We start from the raw sequence: 15344 nt of genomic DNA, 5'->3' as shown, positions 1-15344 counted from the left end.
AGCCTTAGGCCCCTTAACTGTCCCAAACTAATATTTATGCAAGTTTCTATCTTTAGGGATCCTGTACTACACACATTGTCTATTTCTAGATGTTGTCAGTTGGATATCTGCTTCTTACAGTGACCTGTCCTACCTCTCAACCCCTAGCTCATAGCTTTGTTTTCCCATGGCAGTAGGGACAGTTAGAAAAGTTAGTTCCTGTATACTTGTAACTTTGAGTTTTTCATTGTTTTTTTACACTAGGAGATTTTCTTTTTTTTTTTTTTTCCTCTTGAACTTAGCTATATTTTATATTTTTCTTGACTTTAGCTATATTTAAATGTTCTGTCTTGTCTAACATTTCTATTCATTTTAATTGTTTTCGGTACCATGCTTTGAATCCAGGGGCACTTAAAAACTAAGCCACATCCCAAGCCTTTTTAAATTTTTATTTTGAGAGAGTTTCACTAAGTTGCTTAGGGCCTTGCTAAGTTTCTGAAGCTGTCTTTGAACTCCTGGTCCTCTTGCCTCAGCCTTCCGAGTCACTGGGATTATAGGTGTATGCCACTGCACTTGGCTCCCACTTTTTTTTTGTTGTTGTTTGTTGATGGACCTTTATTTTATTCACTTATTTATATGTGGTACTGAGAATTAAACCCACACTTGCTAGGCAGGCGTTCTACCACTGAGCTAAAACCCCAGCCCTTCCAGGAATTTTTTTAAAAGTATTTTTTTTTTTTTACTTGTGATAGACACACAATATCTTTATTTATTTGTGTATGTGGAGCTGAGGATCGACCCCAGTGCCTCATACATGTGAGGTGAGCCCCAGCCTCTGCCCTCCCATGCGTTTTTGATGAGAAAAAATTCCTGACTTTGAGTGTAGCAGTCCATGTTTTGGATGTTGCTTATTTTTGTTTGTTTTAGATCAGTTATACATTAGTTTGACTTTTTTAAACATATTTTTTCTTCTTTATAATGGTGATCTTGTGATAACTTTTTTTTTGGGGGGGGTCTGAATTCTTGGTCCTAGTTTTCTTCTAAAATTATAATATTTTAATAATCAAAAGAAAATTTTGATGAAATATATTTGTTTATAGCAACTATTTCACTTTGAGAACTGTGAATATATATTTGAGTGAATGGAGGAAAACTTTGTATTTAAATTTTATTTTGTCAAGATACACCCTCCCAGAGAGTTCAGTTCATCCTTGGTACTGAAGATGACGATGAAGAACACATTCCCCACGATCTCTTCACGGAAATGGATGAACTATGTTACAGAGATGGAGAAGAATATGAATGGAAAGAAACTGCCAGGTAATGCTGCTGATTCTTATATGTTGGGAAAATATAGATTGTTAAAAATTGACTTGACTTGGTTTCTTTTGATAATAAATATATTAAGTTGAAATTATGGGATATATCAAGTGCTTTAAATTAGTTAACAGAGAATTTCCTTGTCATTGTCTGGAAATTAATCTTTAATTTTTCTCCTTATTTTCAAATCTGTTTCCTTAACTAACCCTTCATCTATTTATTTATTTATTCAGTAAGTATCCCTTTATTTTATTTTTTTGTGGTGTTGAGGACTGAACCCAGTGCCTCACACCATGCTAAGAGAGCACTCTAACTCTGAGCCAGAACCCCAGCCCTAGTCCTTTATTCTTTTAAGTTTAAAATAAGATTAGAAGTGGAAAATATGAAACTCTAAAGTTTTTTTTTTTTGGAGGCTGACTTACGATAACTAAAAAAGAAACATTGTGAACCATTTGCCTAATTTGTGAAAATGTGTTTGTAGTGAAAATGTTACGGGGATGGGTTTTGGTTACTTTTTTCTTTTTATAAATGAAAGTGTATGTTTATTAAAGTTCAAAAAATGGAATAGTCATTATTTATAAAGTATTTTTATGTATTATTCTTTTAGATGGCTGAAATTTGAAGAGGATGTTGAAGATGGTGGTGACCGATGGAGTAAACCTTATGTGGCAACTCTCTCTTTGCACAGTCTTTTTGAACTGAGGAGTTGCATCCTAAATGGAACAGTCATGCTAGACATGAGAGCAAGCACTCTAGATGAAATAGCAGGTATTGAAAGGGTATAAAAAGAGAAATAATGGCATTAAGAAAATAAAGTGGCATTTTATACATTTATGTAACAATTCTGTTGATCTTCTGTTCTTCTCAGAGGCAGTAGGAGGAATAGACATATAAATAAAGATACTTTTTTTGGGGTCTCTAAGAAGTTTTGAGATTAGAATGTTAAAATGGACAGACATGACTGTAGTATCAAGAAGAGAGTGACTAATACCATAAGCAAGTATGGAGTCTGTTCTCTGCAGATTCAGAGGAATGAATTTTTTTTCCCTTTGTGTTTTGGATCAAGGTGTCTAGAGAAGATCCACAGAGAACGTTAATTGTACAATTTATTCATAGAATTTGAGTACATGGGAATAAAGAATAGGGACTACAAGAGAAAAAGTGTTCCAAAGGAGGAGGCAGCAGGAGGAAAAGTCTAGGGAAGTATAGATAGATAGGTGTGAATCCCAGAAAAGCCAATTCTGTGTGTATACCCATATCTTAAGTAGTGGGAGCTATATTGGGAAAATAAAGACAGATTGTGATGAATTTTGAATTATTGGGGGAAGACAATTGGGTTTTATCAGGTGTAGGTATTTTGGTGATCATAGTGGTATTTAAGTTTGAGGGCAGTGAAATCCAGAGGGATGCTCAAGGAGTTCTGGCAATAGTGCAGGGTAGCTTTAGATTAGGAAGACTTTAGAACAGAAGTCAGTCAATCTTTTATTCTCTAGGGATAGAATAAGCTAGAAATAATTCTGTTGGTCAGCGGTGGCAGGTATTGCAATGCAAATGAAGGAGAGAGAGATTTAGGGGATAATGTGGAAATAGAAGTAGAAAAGGATGGTTAGGATATAGCTATTTGGTCACTTAACTAAAATTCCTAGAAATGAAAATGAAGTTCAGAGATAGTAAATTTGATAGTTTGGCTTTCACTGTAGCATTTGATCTTCAAGGAAACTATAAACTAACTGTAATTTTTCAGACTAGAATATTTCAAGGTTACTTGAGCATTAGATTTAACCATGTGCTAGATATCTTTAAATTGTAGAAGTTCTTATTTTGTCTTGTACAAATGGTCAAAAATTGAGTTAGGATTAGGAATATTGAATGTATGCATATGGGTCTTACCTTGGTTTCTCATTGAACATGTAATACAATGTAAATATAGTATAGTTCAGCGTTTACTTGTATGGTAAACTGTTGTCATTGTGTTATTGTTATAGTTTCCCTTCTAGGTTGGTTCTTCCAGTTTTCTTTCAGAGTAATCTTATTATAGTTTTGATAATTTGACTGTTTTAAAAAAATCTCAAATTAGTGCCACTGTTTGAAAATATTTATGCATACTTTGTAAAGTAAAAATAGCCCAGTTACCACGGTGATGTGTAAGGTGGCATTGCCATCAGTCTTCATTTTTCACATCCCTGTCAGAACCTGGTTATTCCTCCTCCTAGGAGTTATTGCTTCATGACATTTTATCTACTTATTTCCTCATTGGTTTTTATACCTCTGAAAGAGTGAGAGCAGAAACTTACTTCGCTTTTTATTGTAAACTTCTGTGTTCCCTGCACATTGTGAGCACTTAGTAAATAGTTACTGAGTGAATGTGTCCAGCTGTTCATCTACTGGAACAATTTGCAGGAGAAATATGAGATATTTTAATATTATTGTTAATAATATTAATAATATTGTCATCTTGGGAAGTCAATATTATGAAATACTCAGTTTGGTAGAATTCATTGCATCCATACAGAAAAGCACTTTCCGCCTTAGGAAGGCTATTAGTGTAAAACAGTAACTTCTCTGTAAATGTAATGGTTTTTAGTGAAATAAGGGTCTCAGTAATTTATTCATTTTTACTGAATGGGTAATGTTCATATTTATCTTTATGCATATTATCCACTATTAGGAGAGAGTAATACTTCTTGGAACAATCTAAGTATCTCATTTTTGTTGAGATTTCACTTTGGAATTTTTTTATTCCTTTGGTACAGTCATTTCAGGGTTTGCTTAGCCACAATAACTGTTGTTTTTCCTTTGAATAGACATGGTGTTAGACAACATGATCGCTTCTGGCCAGTTAGACGAGTCCATAAGAGAGAATGTCAGAGAAGCTCTCCTGAAGAGGCATCATCACCAGAATGAGAAAAGATTCACCAGTCGGATTCCTCTTGTTCGATCTTTTGCAGATATAGGCAAGAAACATTCTGACCCTCACTTGCTTGAAAGGAATGGTGAGATAAGTTGTGGCATCCAGTTTTCGCTAACACTTCTAACAGCATTCCAGTATGTTACAGTTAACATTTGGGAAAAGAAGGATGACACTTCCAGAAAATTATATAGGTCATTTTATAATTTTTAGTATAATTTGTTATTGTGCCTATTAGAAATGTCATTTTTTTTTTTTTTTACAACATGATAGAATCATCTCTAGAAATCACTTGGATACAAACAAGTAAGCCTTCACTCTGTTAAAATGAAACAAACTAATTTCCTTTGAGTAATACTTAAATGGTACCACCGATTCCTTACCCTGAATTACTTCTCCTTTTGCTTTTTTGTTTCTATTCAAGGTGACTTGTTGTATACTTGATTAAAGAGGCATACATTTTGTTTTATAATTTTAGTTCAATTTTTAAAAAATTCTAAATCTTGTTGAACCTTTATACCTGTATGAGATTTTTTTCCTGATAATTTTTCCCCCACCTGAATATATTATATTCTCTGGGCATAAAACAAGTGTTGTTGGCTTGGTGTTTCTGATTTCACTGCTCTTTCTTTATATAGTTTGTGGAAGGTTTTTATGACAAGGCCTGTCTTACACCAAGGGTGACCTATTGGTGTCTTTCAGGATATTGAGAATGGCTCAGGCCCAGGTGCACATGCCTCAGCTCTCCACCCTCTTTTCTGGGCTGGTAGCAGGTCATGTGGGATATGGAAACAGTATTTTTATATCCATTTCATCTGTTCGTGTCTTAAGGCTGACACATTGGAAGGGTCGCCTTTCCTTATTTTCTTGTGTCTAAAGTAGAAGGATACATCACTGGGGTTCTATTTTGGTTCTCAAGGAGAACTTTGATGACAGCGAATCTGGAAGACCCAGGTATGAGGACTAGAGTGGCTTAGGGAGGGTCATTATTGCCTCTAACTGCAACTGTTACCCAAAACTTATGAGGATCACAGTCATGGTGAGTGGAGTGTGGCATACAGTGTCTGTTCATCTTTTCTGACCTGAAATAATAGTATAGTGTTATATGGGCAAATAGCCATGAGTTTAATATATGTCAGGTTGACAGTAATCATCTTTTGCAGCTCAGTGTATTATCTGACTCCTTTAAATCTGTTGAAAATTATGCCTTGGTTCATTCAAGGAACCTTTAGAATGGGATAAAAAAGTTTAGAGTAGGGTAAAAAACTTAGATTTAATTAAAAGCAAGCTGTATGGGACCATTTACCTTTCTTTTTCACCTTTCATATGTTTGTATGTTCTCACGTTTGGCAAAATGAATTCATTTACCCTGAGGCACCCTATTAAATCTTTATTCCCCTTATGCAATGGTTTCTGATTATCCTCCCATTTGTAATTTGATTCCTTTTAATCCTAAGATAATAGCTGTTTTCTTGTAAATGCTCTTTCATCATGTTATTTTGTTGTATTTGTAATTTAACAGTTTTTCTGCATGTAGCTTATTTTTCTTAACTAAATGGTTGTTGTTTATGGATTAAAGGTTAATCTTTTAATATTTCTGGGGTTTCTTGAGCATGCAGCTTTAATCATTTTGGTCATATGGGATTGATTGTTGCATTTCTCATGTTTTTCCTAAACAAGAATGGTATTCTTTTAAGCTGTGCTTGAATATACCATAAGACGTACCTTAATAGAAATATAGGGTGTTTAAGTCTGCATGACATTTCGAAATATTATAGACTTACTATCTTATTGTGTTGTGGGTAAAATGCTTTTTTTTTTTTCTAGTTAATTTAAAGATTGTATATGGTTAAACGTGCCTATTATGTTAAAACAAACACTTTAGGACATTTATTAATAAATATCTTTAGAGAGTTCAATAATTAGGATCCTTTTAAATTGACCTAATTTTCTTTTTAAAATAATTGATACATCTTACATATTAAACTTAACTTGAGCACTACCAAGCCCTTGGCTCAATGTTATAAATAATTAATATTAGGTTAGAAAATTTTTTAGGTTAGAAATTTTTAGATTAGAAATTTTAGGTTAGAATTTTTAGGTAATATTAATGTGGGCTTTTGTTTTAAGACATCTGCAGCTGTTTTGTATAATGTAGGAAAAATGCACTAAGTATAAATTATTAGTTCTAGTAAGTTTTTGTTTGGATTCTATTTTTTATATTATTTTTATATTTTCAATTGCCATTTATTATTTAAGCAGTAACTTTATATTATATTGATTTTTGTTCTTTGTAAAAATGACAGGGTATTGGTCATCTAATTTGTTATTATATTGATTTTTGTTCTTTGTAAAAATGACAGGGTATTGGTCATCTAATTTGTAACAGAATATTGTTCCCTACAATCTGTCATTAACATTTTTTTTTTAAAATCTTATGTTTAGGGAATTAATTGCCATTTAAATAACTTTTCAGGGATTTTCTAACATTTAAAATCTGATTGATTTGCTAACCCTCACAGCATGAATTTGAAATATTGGGCCTTTAAAGCTTGTGATTTATGGTGTAAATTGATTTTTGTGTCTACATATGCCGTCTGCAGTGAACTTCATCATTTTTCATTTATTTGTTTTATCTCAGGGGAAGGCCTTTCAGCCTCCCGCCATTCTTTGCGAACAGGTCTCTCTGCCTCAAACCTTTCATTGCGAGGAGAATCGCCTTTATCTCTTCTTCTCAGTCATCTTCTTCCTTCTTCAAGAGGTGGAACCCCTGCAGGCTCAAGGTGTACAACTCCAGTTCCCACCCCTCAAAACAGTCCTCCTTCCAGCCCTAGCATCAGTCGCCTGACCTCCAGAAGTTCCCAACAGAGTCAGCTTCAGGCCCCAGAACTACTGGTTTCACCTGCCAGTGATGATATTCCCACAGTAGTTATTCATCCGCCCGAGGAAGACTTAGAAGCACTGAAAGGCCAGGAACAGAAGAATGAGGAAAATGTTGACTTAACTCCAGGCAACTATCCCAAATCCTCCATGTGTGGTGCTTTCTGCCTCTGGATCACTTGCACTTGGAATGCCTTTCAGCACATAACTTGAGCAGCATATGTAGATAATGCTAATTATTTATCTTGACTTCTGCATGTTTTTTCTTTATTGTAGAAAAGAGTAGAATTGTTAAAAATTTGTTATTAAAAAGAATTCAAAGAAGACTACACATAATTTAAGCCCTCAAAGTTTTTCACAGAAATTTTAGAGGTCAAGGCAGTCAAGATTTTAATTTTCCTTTTAATTTTTTTTTTTTTTTTTTAAGAATGGTGGCTTTTCTTGTGCAGTTCACTCATAAGGCAAGTGAACATATATGTATAAAGACAATGAGATGATGTGCCTTTTATTTATTTGAGGCTTTTAAAATAAAGACAGGGTTTTATGTTCTTTTTTCTCATTTTGCCTCTGAGAAGTTTGAGGTTCTCTGATAACTGACTTCTGGAATTCTGATTTCAAAGCTGCTGTTATATTTTGTAACAAAGTTTAGTTGTCCCTTGTTGATTGTCATATTTAACTTTAAATCTAAAGGATCTGTAAGATTTGCAGCACCAGAGTTCCTACAATTATGTCTAGGACATGTGTGTGTGTGTGTGTGTGTGTGTGTGTGTGTGTGTGTGTATGTGTGCGCGCGCGTAAATTAGGAGTTATTTCTTAATGGGCAAAAAGAGTTGTAGCTTATTTAAGGACTATAGATTATGGTAATTTAGGTTCTTTCTTATACATTGGTTATATGAACATTTATTCTCATAGATTTTTAAATGTAATTTGTATTTAGAAAGTACTTTTAGTAAAAAAAAAGAAAGTGCTTTTAGTAACTTTAAAAAAAAACATTTCAGATAAGCATCAATGATATATACTAATACTAATTTTTTTGTAGTACTGGGGATTGAACTTAGGGCCTCATGCTTTATAGGCAAGTGCTCTGTCATTTGCGTTATATCCCCAATTCCATTTTTAAATTATATTTTGAGACAGGGTCTCCCTAAGTTGCTGAGGCTGGGTCTCCAACTTGTGATCCTCCTGCCTCTTTCTCCTAAGTAGCTGGGATTATAGGTTTTTGCCATCACACCTGACCTAATTGTGGTTTTAAACTTCAGTGGCAGTACAGTGATTCAGTTACCCTATTCAATATACAGATTTGTGTAAGTTGGGTATGTACACCCATTTTAAAAAACTCAAGTAAAGTTAGTTTAACTTCTCTGAGTCTTACTACACACAGCTAGTAAGTAGAAGCCTAAATTCTATTAATCATTGTTTCCTACCACTTTGCGAAAAAACTCTTTCCCCCTATTAGCTTTATCTAGATATACCAAGTACATTTAATCAAAGGTTATTTAGTTGCAGAAAGAATTTATGCACACTTTTAGAAGTATTAATGAAGTTTTGTGGCTAAATAGTTGTAAGATTAATTATGATTGTAGTCATAATTGCAATTGCTTGATAGTAGGTACCTAGGTATTTTTCAGATGTCATATTTCTAAATTTTGTAATAGTATCTTAAGTTTGGTATTCTCTCCATTTTACAAATGAAGGAAAAACAGAACTGTCAGTATCATATTGTAAATGACCAAAGCAGGGGTTTGAACTTGGCTCTACTTAAAACAAAATCTATTGTATCATATTTCATTGTGACTTTTACTCTTTCATGGCAAGTGTAGATTAATAATGAGGTAACTGGACATAAAGGAGACAAAAAACACCTAGAAACAATTACTTAGAAATAATCAGTACTCTTAACTAAAAAGAGCTAGGAAGATTTTCTCCTTTTTCTGGGTCAGAAATGATTTTCAACTTTCATTTATTTTTACCTGTGTCAAATTGATTGGTAATTCTGAATGTTTCTTGTTTTATCAGCTCCTTTGTTACAAAATAAGAGTCTCTGAAATTTTAGGTAAAAAGGAGGAGGCATAAGGATTCACAGTGTTGTGTTATGCCATCCTAAGGAAATAAAAGAAGCAATTAGCTGAGAATTGAGAAGCACAGGTGTTGTCCAACCATGCTATGAATATTTGGCAGTGAGTTTATCAGCTTTTCTGAAGAGAAGAAATTAAAATGGAGGGAAGGGGGAATTTCCAAAGGCAAAAAGAAACTTATAATTACTGTTAAGAAGACATCTGTAGAAGGTTGGTATTTACTGAAGAAAAATAACAAAAATTGCTATACATTGTTTCCTGTTTAATCAAGTTTGGTGCTTAAGGCACCTGGAAACTCTAGTGGAATTTCCCTGATGTCTGATACCACCTTCGAGGAGGAGAGTGTCCCCAGGATCATATTGGAAAGGCTAATGTGGTAGACTTGTGTGTCATGAAGTCATGATTTGTGCATATCCATAATAAAAAAGGTGGTAGTTTTCTATCAGTTATTCTTGGGAGAATAATTATTTGCAAGAGACATATTTAGTAAGTATTTTTCCAAACTCAGTATTTCTCAGCCTTGCATTGTTGACATTCTGACTGAGTAATTCTTCCCTGGGTGGTTAGGTGGGAGGAGGTAGACCTGTGTTTTGTAGGATGTTTAGCAGCCTCTGGCCGCTGTTTACCAGCTGCTGGTATCACCCCCCATTGAAAACCAACTATAGATGTCTCTTGGGGCATAGTTTTCCCGAGTTGATAGCCCCTGCTTTATTTCTGCTTTCAAGTTTGTAATAACAGAAGACTGATACCTTTGAGTTATCTTTCTCTGTTAGATTTGCTATTTGAAAAAAAAAATATGTGAAATAGATTTACCAGAGTATGATTTAAAAACCATTGCTAGGATTTTATTTATATAATCCTTTCATTCTTTCCTTCCCTCCCTCCGGCCCTCCCTCCTTTCCTTTGGTCCTTCCTTCTTTCCTTCCTGTACTGGGAGTTGAAACCAGAGGTACTTTACCACCGAACTGCATTCCCTGTCCATGTTATTTTTTATTTTGAGACAGGGTGCTGCTAAGTTACTGAGACTGGCCTTGAACTTGTGATCTTCCTGCCTCAGCCTCCCGAGTCACTGGGATTGTAGACACTATGCCTGACTTTCTTTTTTTTCTTTTTAAAGAAAAGCAGTGTTATTAAGAAGATGGAGTGAATATTTGCTAACTTGAGCAGCTAGGTTGTAGAAGAAAGGATCTGAAAATTCCCTTTCTGACATCCTCTAAGATGTGGACCCCATTGATAAGACACCTTATTCTTTCCTCAGAGTCTCTTTTTAAGCAAATAAATACAGTCTTTCTGAGTTATTTGTGCAAATGGTTGAGAGTTTTATTTTTTGATGACTTAATTCTGACCCCTAGGAATTCATTGTAGGAGGAGGCAGATTTGCTTTATGGATTAAGACAACAGCTTTAACTTAGCTGGGGTTTGGAAGAACTACCCAGGAGGATTAAGGTGGAAAGCTCTAATGTACACCTGCCATGCTAATTCTGAAACAAGAATGAGGCTAGCCAAGTCACTTCAGGTCATATCCTCTAGCTTTGTCACCATTGAGTTCCACATCATTTTTGTCTTCCCCTCATTTGAGTTCTGCATCATTTCTTCTTGTGTCTTCACTTTCCTCCACAGCCCTGTCATTCTGCTTCTTTCTCCCAAATCTGGTGGCTAGAATTTTCTGGAAAACTATGTCTTAAACAGTCTTTTGCTTGTATATCCACAGATTAAATACAGTTTAGCACTTAAAAGTCTGTAATAGTAGCAGTCACCACTAGGGCCTTATTTAAGACTCTTCTTGATTTTTTAAATGTGAGATAGGTGGAAACCACTGAAGAATGCTGGTAAACTTTTCTTCCCTCCTTGGGCAAAGAAGAGACACTGTTCTGGAAGTTTAGGGACAAAGGTTAAAGCAGAGGAATCTTAACAGCATATCCATGTTAATTTAACATGAAGGATGAGTTGTCTTAGGAAGTAATTTTTATTTCAGAATTGTTTATCTTTTCCAGAGAATGAGCAGAATAGAGTGTACTTACTTTTTGTACTAAGATTCTTTTTTTAATTCTTTTTTTAATATTTATTTTTTAGTTATAGGTGGACACAATATCTTTATTTTATTTTTATGTGGTGCTGAGGATCAAACCCAGTGCCTCATGCATGCTAGGTGAGCTCTGTACCTCTGAGCCACAATCCCAGTCCCTGTACTAAGGTTTTTAAGTCACCATGATATCCTCACTTATGTATTTAACAGATGTGGATATCACAGAGGTCACTGAGGTTAGGTGATAAACCCTAAAGATTTAATTTCAATATTAATTAATTAATTTTTTAAAATGCTGTGAAAATAAAAACTCTTGGTTGCATTGAGTACATCTCATGTGCTTAAGTTCATGAACCAATATGAATCTCAAATATCTAAGCATAAAATAAAATTTAAGCTAATTTTTATGAATCATGAGCTTATTATAAGTGGCACTATTAAAACTAAAAGTAGTATTTGTTGTATTTCAATGCCCTTTCCTCTATGATATTCAGTGTTTTTAATATAGTTCATATTCTTTGACTAGAAAATCTTTGGTGTTTTGAAAAAAGTGAGGTGCATTTAATTGTAGAATTCTGTGCAATCCACTTGAATTTAAAATTTTTGATATTTGAACTTTTTGCCAAACTTGTAATGGTAAGCTGGGTTTTCATACTACGTGGTGTTTTTTAGTTGTTTTGTTCTTGTGAAATGTTGCTATTCAATGTCACTTGAATATATTGTTGCTTGAACATGTATTTCTATCATGTAATCCAAACAACTATCATTTTTAATCTAAAACTAATTTGATAGGTTTATCTGAATCAAGAGATTGAGTAAATTATTTAGACATGGCTAAAAGTGGTAGTATCTATCTGTCCATCTATCTATTTATTTATTTTGGGGTACCAGGGATTGAACTTGTGAGCACTTGACCACTGAGCTACATCCCCAGCACTATTTCGTATTTTATTTAGAGACAGGGCCTCACTGAGTTTCTTAGCACCTTGCTTTTGCTGAGGCTGGCTTTGAACTCACGATCCTCCTGCCTCAGCTTCCCAAGCTGCTGGGATTACAGGCTTGTGCCTCCACAACCCATGGTAGTATTTATTTTAATACAGATTTCTTTGATATGAAACCTCTAACCTTTGCACTGGGAAAGTAAAAACTTTGCTTATCATACTTTAAAGTTATTTTTCTTAGGAAAAAATGACAGTAGTTTTTGTACATAATAAAACTATTATAGGAAAATGAAAATTCTTAAGCAAATTGTTAAGATTATGAAAGATAGTGATAAATTCAACATACATTTAGTAACTCCTAAACTTTGACTTTATATTGTTATTAGCGTGAGCATGCTAAGTGTAGTTAGCCATCACTAGGCCTGATGCCATTCACATGTATGTCACAGCTATGAAAAGTGTATTCCTTATGTATTTGTAGTGGTGATCAGACTCAGATCTTCTTCCATCTTTGGTTCCACACTGACTCACTTTTTCCTTTTTTTGGAAAGGCCACCATTTATATTATTTTAAATACTAAGATGTGCAGTTTCATTGCTTAAAATGTCCTTCTAGTTTTGCTGATATGTACTAACACCTGGCACTTTGTTTTTTTAAACCTTGCACATTTGCTTTTATAATAAAACCACCACTTTCAGGATATGAACAGAGTTAGGCTATGAAGTGAATTTTCCCCTTACTAATTGGAATTGTGTTTTTTCTTAAAAATAGGCATTTTGGCCTCTCCACAGTCAGCTCCTGGAAACTTGGACAATAGTAAAAGTGGAGAAATTAAAGGTAATGGAAGTGGAGGAAGCAGAGAAAATAGTACTGTTGACTTCAGCAAGGTAATTCTGCCATTTATCACCTTTAAATTTTCATAATCATTCTGAGAAAATAACTAGCCATTTGGGGCTTCATTAGCATTGCTTTTATAAAATATTTTGGCAGACTTGGTGCTTACCTACCTACTTGTGATACATGTGATATGTTCACTTAAGATCAGAAATTGTGAGAAAGGCTAATTTCAAGAGTTTGAATAACTACATGCTTACTAGTTTTAACAATTCTGAAAGAAGAATATGAAAGTAATGCAGTATTTCCATCTATACCTATCCATAGATGTGGCACTTCAGTACTTTTTGAACTTCAGCTTTGTTCTGGAGCTACCACCACTAGGCAGGTCAATTCTGGGACTGATGTTAGGATACTAATGATCCAGCCTTTCCTGGGCCATCCCGGAATTACTGTCTTATGGTGTTATTGCTATTTGGAATGCCACTGGGAAAAATATTGGTCTTCCTTGTGGCATGGATTTAAAAGGCATGGATTTAAAAGGCATGGATTTAAACAATATATGTGTATAATATATATCTTTTAACTGTGCTTTTTTTATTTTGCTAGATTGAAATGGGGGAAGACATTTAGAAAGCACAGGGCAAAAAACAACTCAGACAACAATTGAATTTAAAGTATACTTCATGAATCCTTTTTATAAATGCTTAATTACATGTAGGCTTTGGTCTTTTCTTATGATTAATTTGCTACAGGATACTCATGATACTGTAATATTTTTGCATTCAATGTAAGGCTTTTTATTAAGTGTGATTATGTCAAGCAAGATCCAGGTTTTTTTTAAAGCCTTTTATTCTGTCATGCAAAGTCTGCAAGTTACATTTTACAGAAAAGAAGTCTACATGATTTTCATTGTAACTTTGCTGAGAGTCAGACTCTAAAATTATAGAAAGCCTGGATTAGAGAGTTTAGCTATACAGAATGTCTGTTGTACTTTTAATATATGCTAACTTATTCTTATTTTTACTGGTGCTATATTACGTCAGCTCATTGAAAAGTGTTCATAACTAAATTGCATTTTATTCTTGTTAAATGAATGCATTAATGTGATTTACAGTATAGATCTCCTCTAGACATGGCAGTTGCCGTTTATTTTTGTTCCTCTGTCACAGTTTTACCTTTTTTTACTTGGCCTATCCTTGTGTACACCTCCTTGTCTCCTGTTGGGCAGGAGTCTGCCTCCTGGCACTGTAGTTGTGGCACACTGGGTGTGGGACTCAAGAGGCCCGCTGTAAGTGCTGGTTTTATTTTTAATAGATAGCCCTGTAAGTGGTCGTTTAGTGACTTGTGTGAAACTGTATAAATAAAGAAGCTCACATACTTTAGTATCATGTTTGTAACCTTTTCCTTGTAATTATACACAGGCAACAACTAAATTTCACTTATTATGGCATTATGTTAAATCTGAACAATAAAGACTATAGATTTTAGTTATAAATGACAATTTCCTCCCATTTAATGAAAATATTGGGCAAAGTTACAGTTGTTTTTTTTTTTTTTTTTAAGGGAAACAATGTAAAGGAAATAATCATTTCTAAGACTAAATAATAGAAAATATTGAATGTTTTAGCACTGTGTATAATTTCATGAATCATTGTTAGTTTGTGAACTACATGTCCTTAATAGTTTTTAATGAATAGTGCTATATTCATTGAAAATTTCTTAAGTTTATGTGTTTGATATAGATTTTCAAGTAGTAAAGATTGTGAGAGTTTAAATAGTAATATTAATAAATATTTTGCTTGCTTTTGCATTTTTCATCCACTTCATTCTCTATTCTTGTGAAAGTTTTGGCATTTATACATCTCTTTTAGATCACAAGTTTTGATTAGAAAATAGTATTCTTGAAAAGCAATTTTTTTACCTATTTCCCTCTAGACAGTCTTATAAAATATCATGCAAACTTTATTTTTAATTATCATGTATTTGTCAATAGGTTGACATGAATTTCATGAGGAAAATTCCTACGGGAGCTGAGGCATCCAATGTCCTGGTGGGAGAAGTAGACTTTTTGGAAAGACCTATAATTGCATTTGTGAGACTAGCTCCCGCCGTCCTCCTCTCAGGGTTGACTGAGGTCCCTGTTCCTACGAGGTAAAAATTGGTTCCAATTAACATTCTCTGAGCATGTTCCAGCCTAAAAATTTTTATTCACTGAAAGAACAAGCATCTTGCTTTGTGTAATGAAAGTTTTTTAATTATTAATATTCATTCTGTGTACCAAAATTCTTTGAGTATTAGAGCATAACAGTTATCTTTCTTTTAGAGCTAAAAAATAAAATAACATCATTCTTTTAAAAAAATTTGCATGTGTATCTTTA

The 15344-nt window shown here is 33.9% G+C and overlaps 1 protein-coding gene across 5 annotated transcripts in view; it reads left to right on the top strand.

Moving 5' to 3' along the window:
* Positions 1 to 15344, top strand: part of Slc4a7 (solute carrier family 4 member 7) — a 93975-nt gene that overhangs the window by 38007 nt on the left and 40624 nt on the right. For 2 of the 5 annotated variants that reach the window (XM_076842995.1, XM_076843005.1), the window contains exons 4-9: positions 1161 to 1299; positions 1907 to 2067; positions 4104 to 4292; positions 6849 to 7217; positions 12901 to 13016; positions 14960 to 15117. In XM_076842995.1, the coding sequence (XP_076699110.1) occupies positions 1161 to 1299; positions 1907 to 2067; positions 4104 to 4292; positions 6849 to 7217; positions 12901 to 13016; positions 14960 to 15117 (1132 nt within the window). Of the gene's footprint in view, positions 1 to 1160; positions 1300 to 1906; positions 2068 to 4103; positions 4293 to 6848; positions 7218 to 12900; positions 13017 to 14194; positions 14255 to 14959; positions 15118 to 15344 lie in introns of all 5 variants that reach the window. The other 3 variants (XM_076843031.1, XM_076843022.1, XM_076843014.1) reach the window with 2 other exon arrangements.

Source organism: Callospermophilus lateralis, chromosome 1, assembly GCF_048772815.1.
Source record: "Callospermophilus lateralis isolate mCalLat2 chromosome 1, mCalLat2.hap1, whole genome shotgun sequence".
Taxonomy (NCBI): domain Eukaryota; kingdom Metazoa; phylum Chordata; class Mammalia; order Rodentia; family Sciuridae; genus Callospermophilus; species Callospermophilus lateralis.
This window is presented reverse-complemented; position numbering and strand designations above follow the sequence as displayed.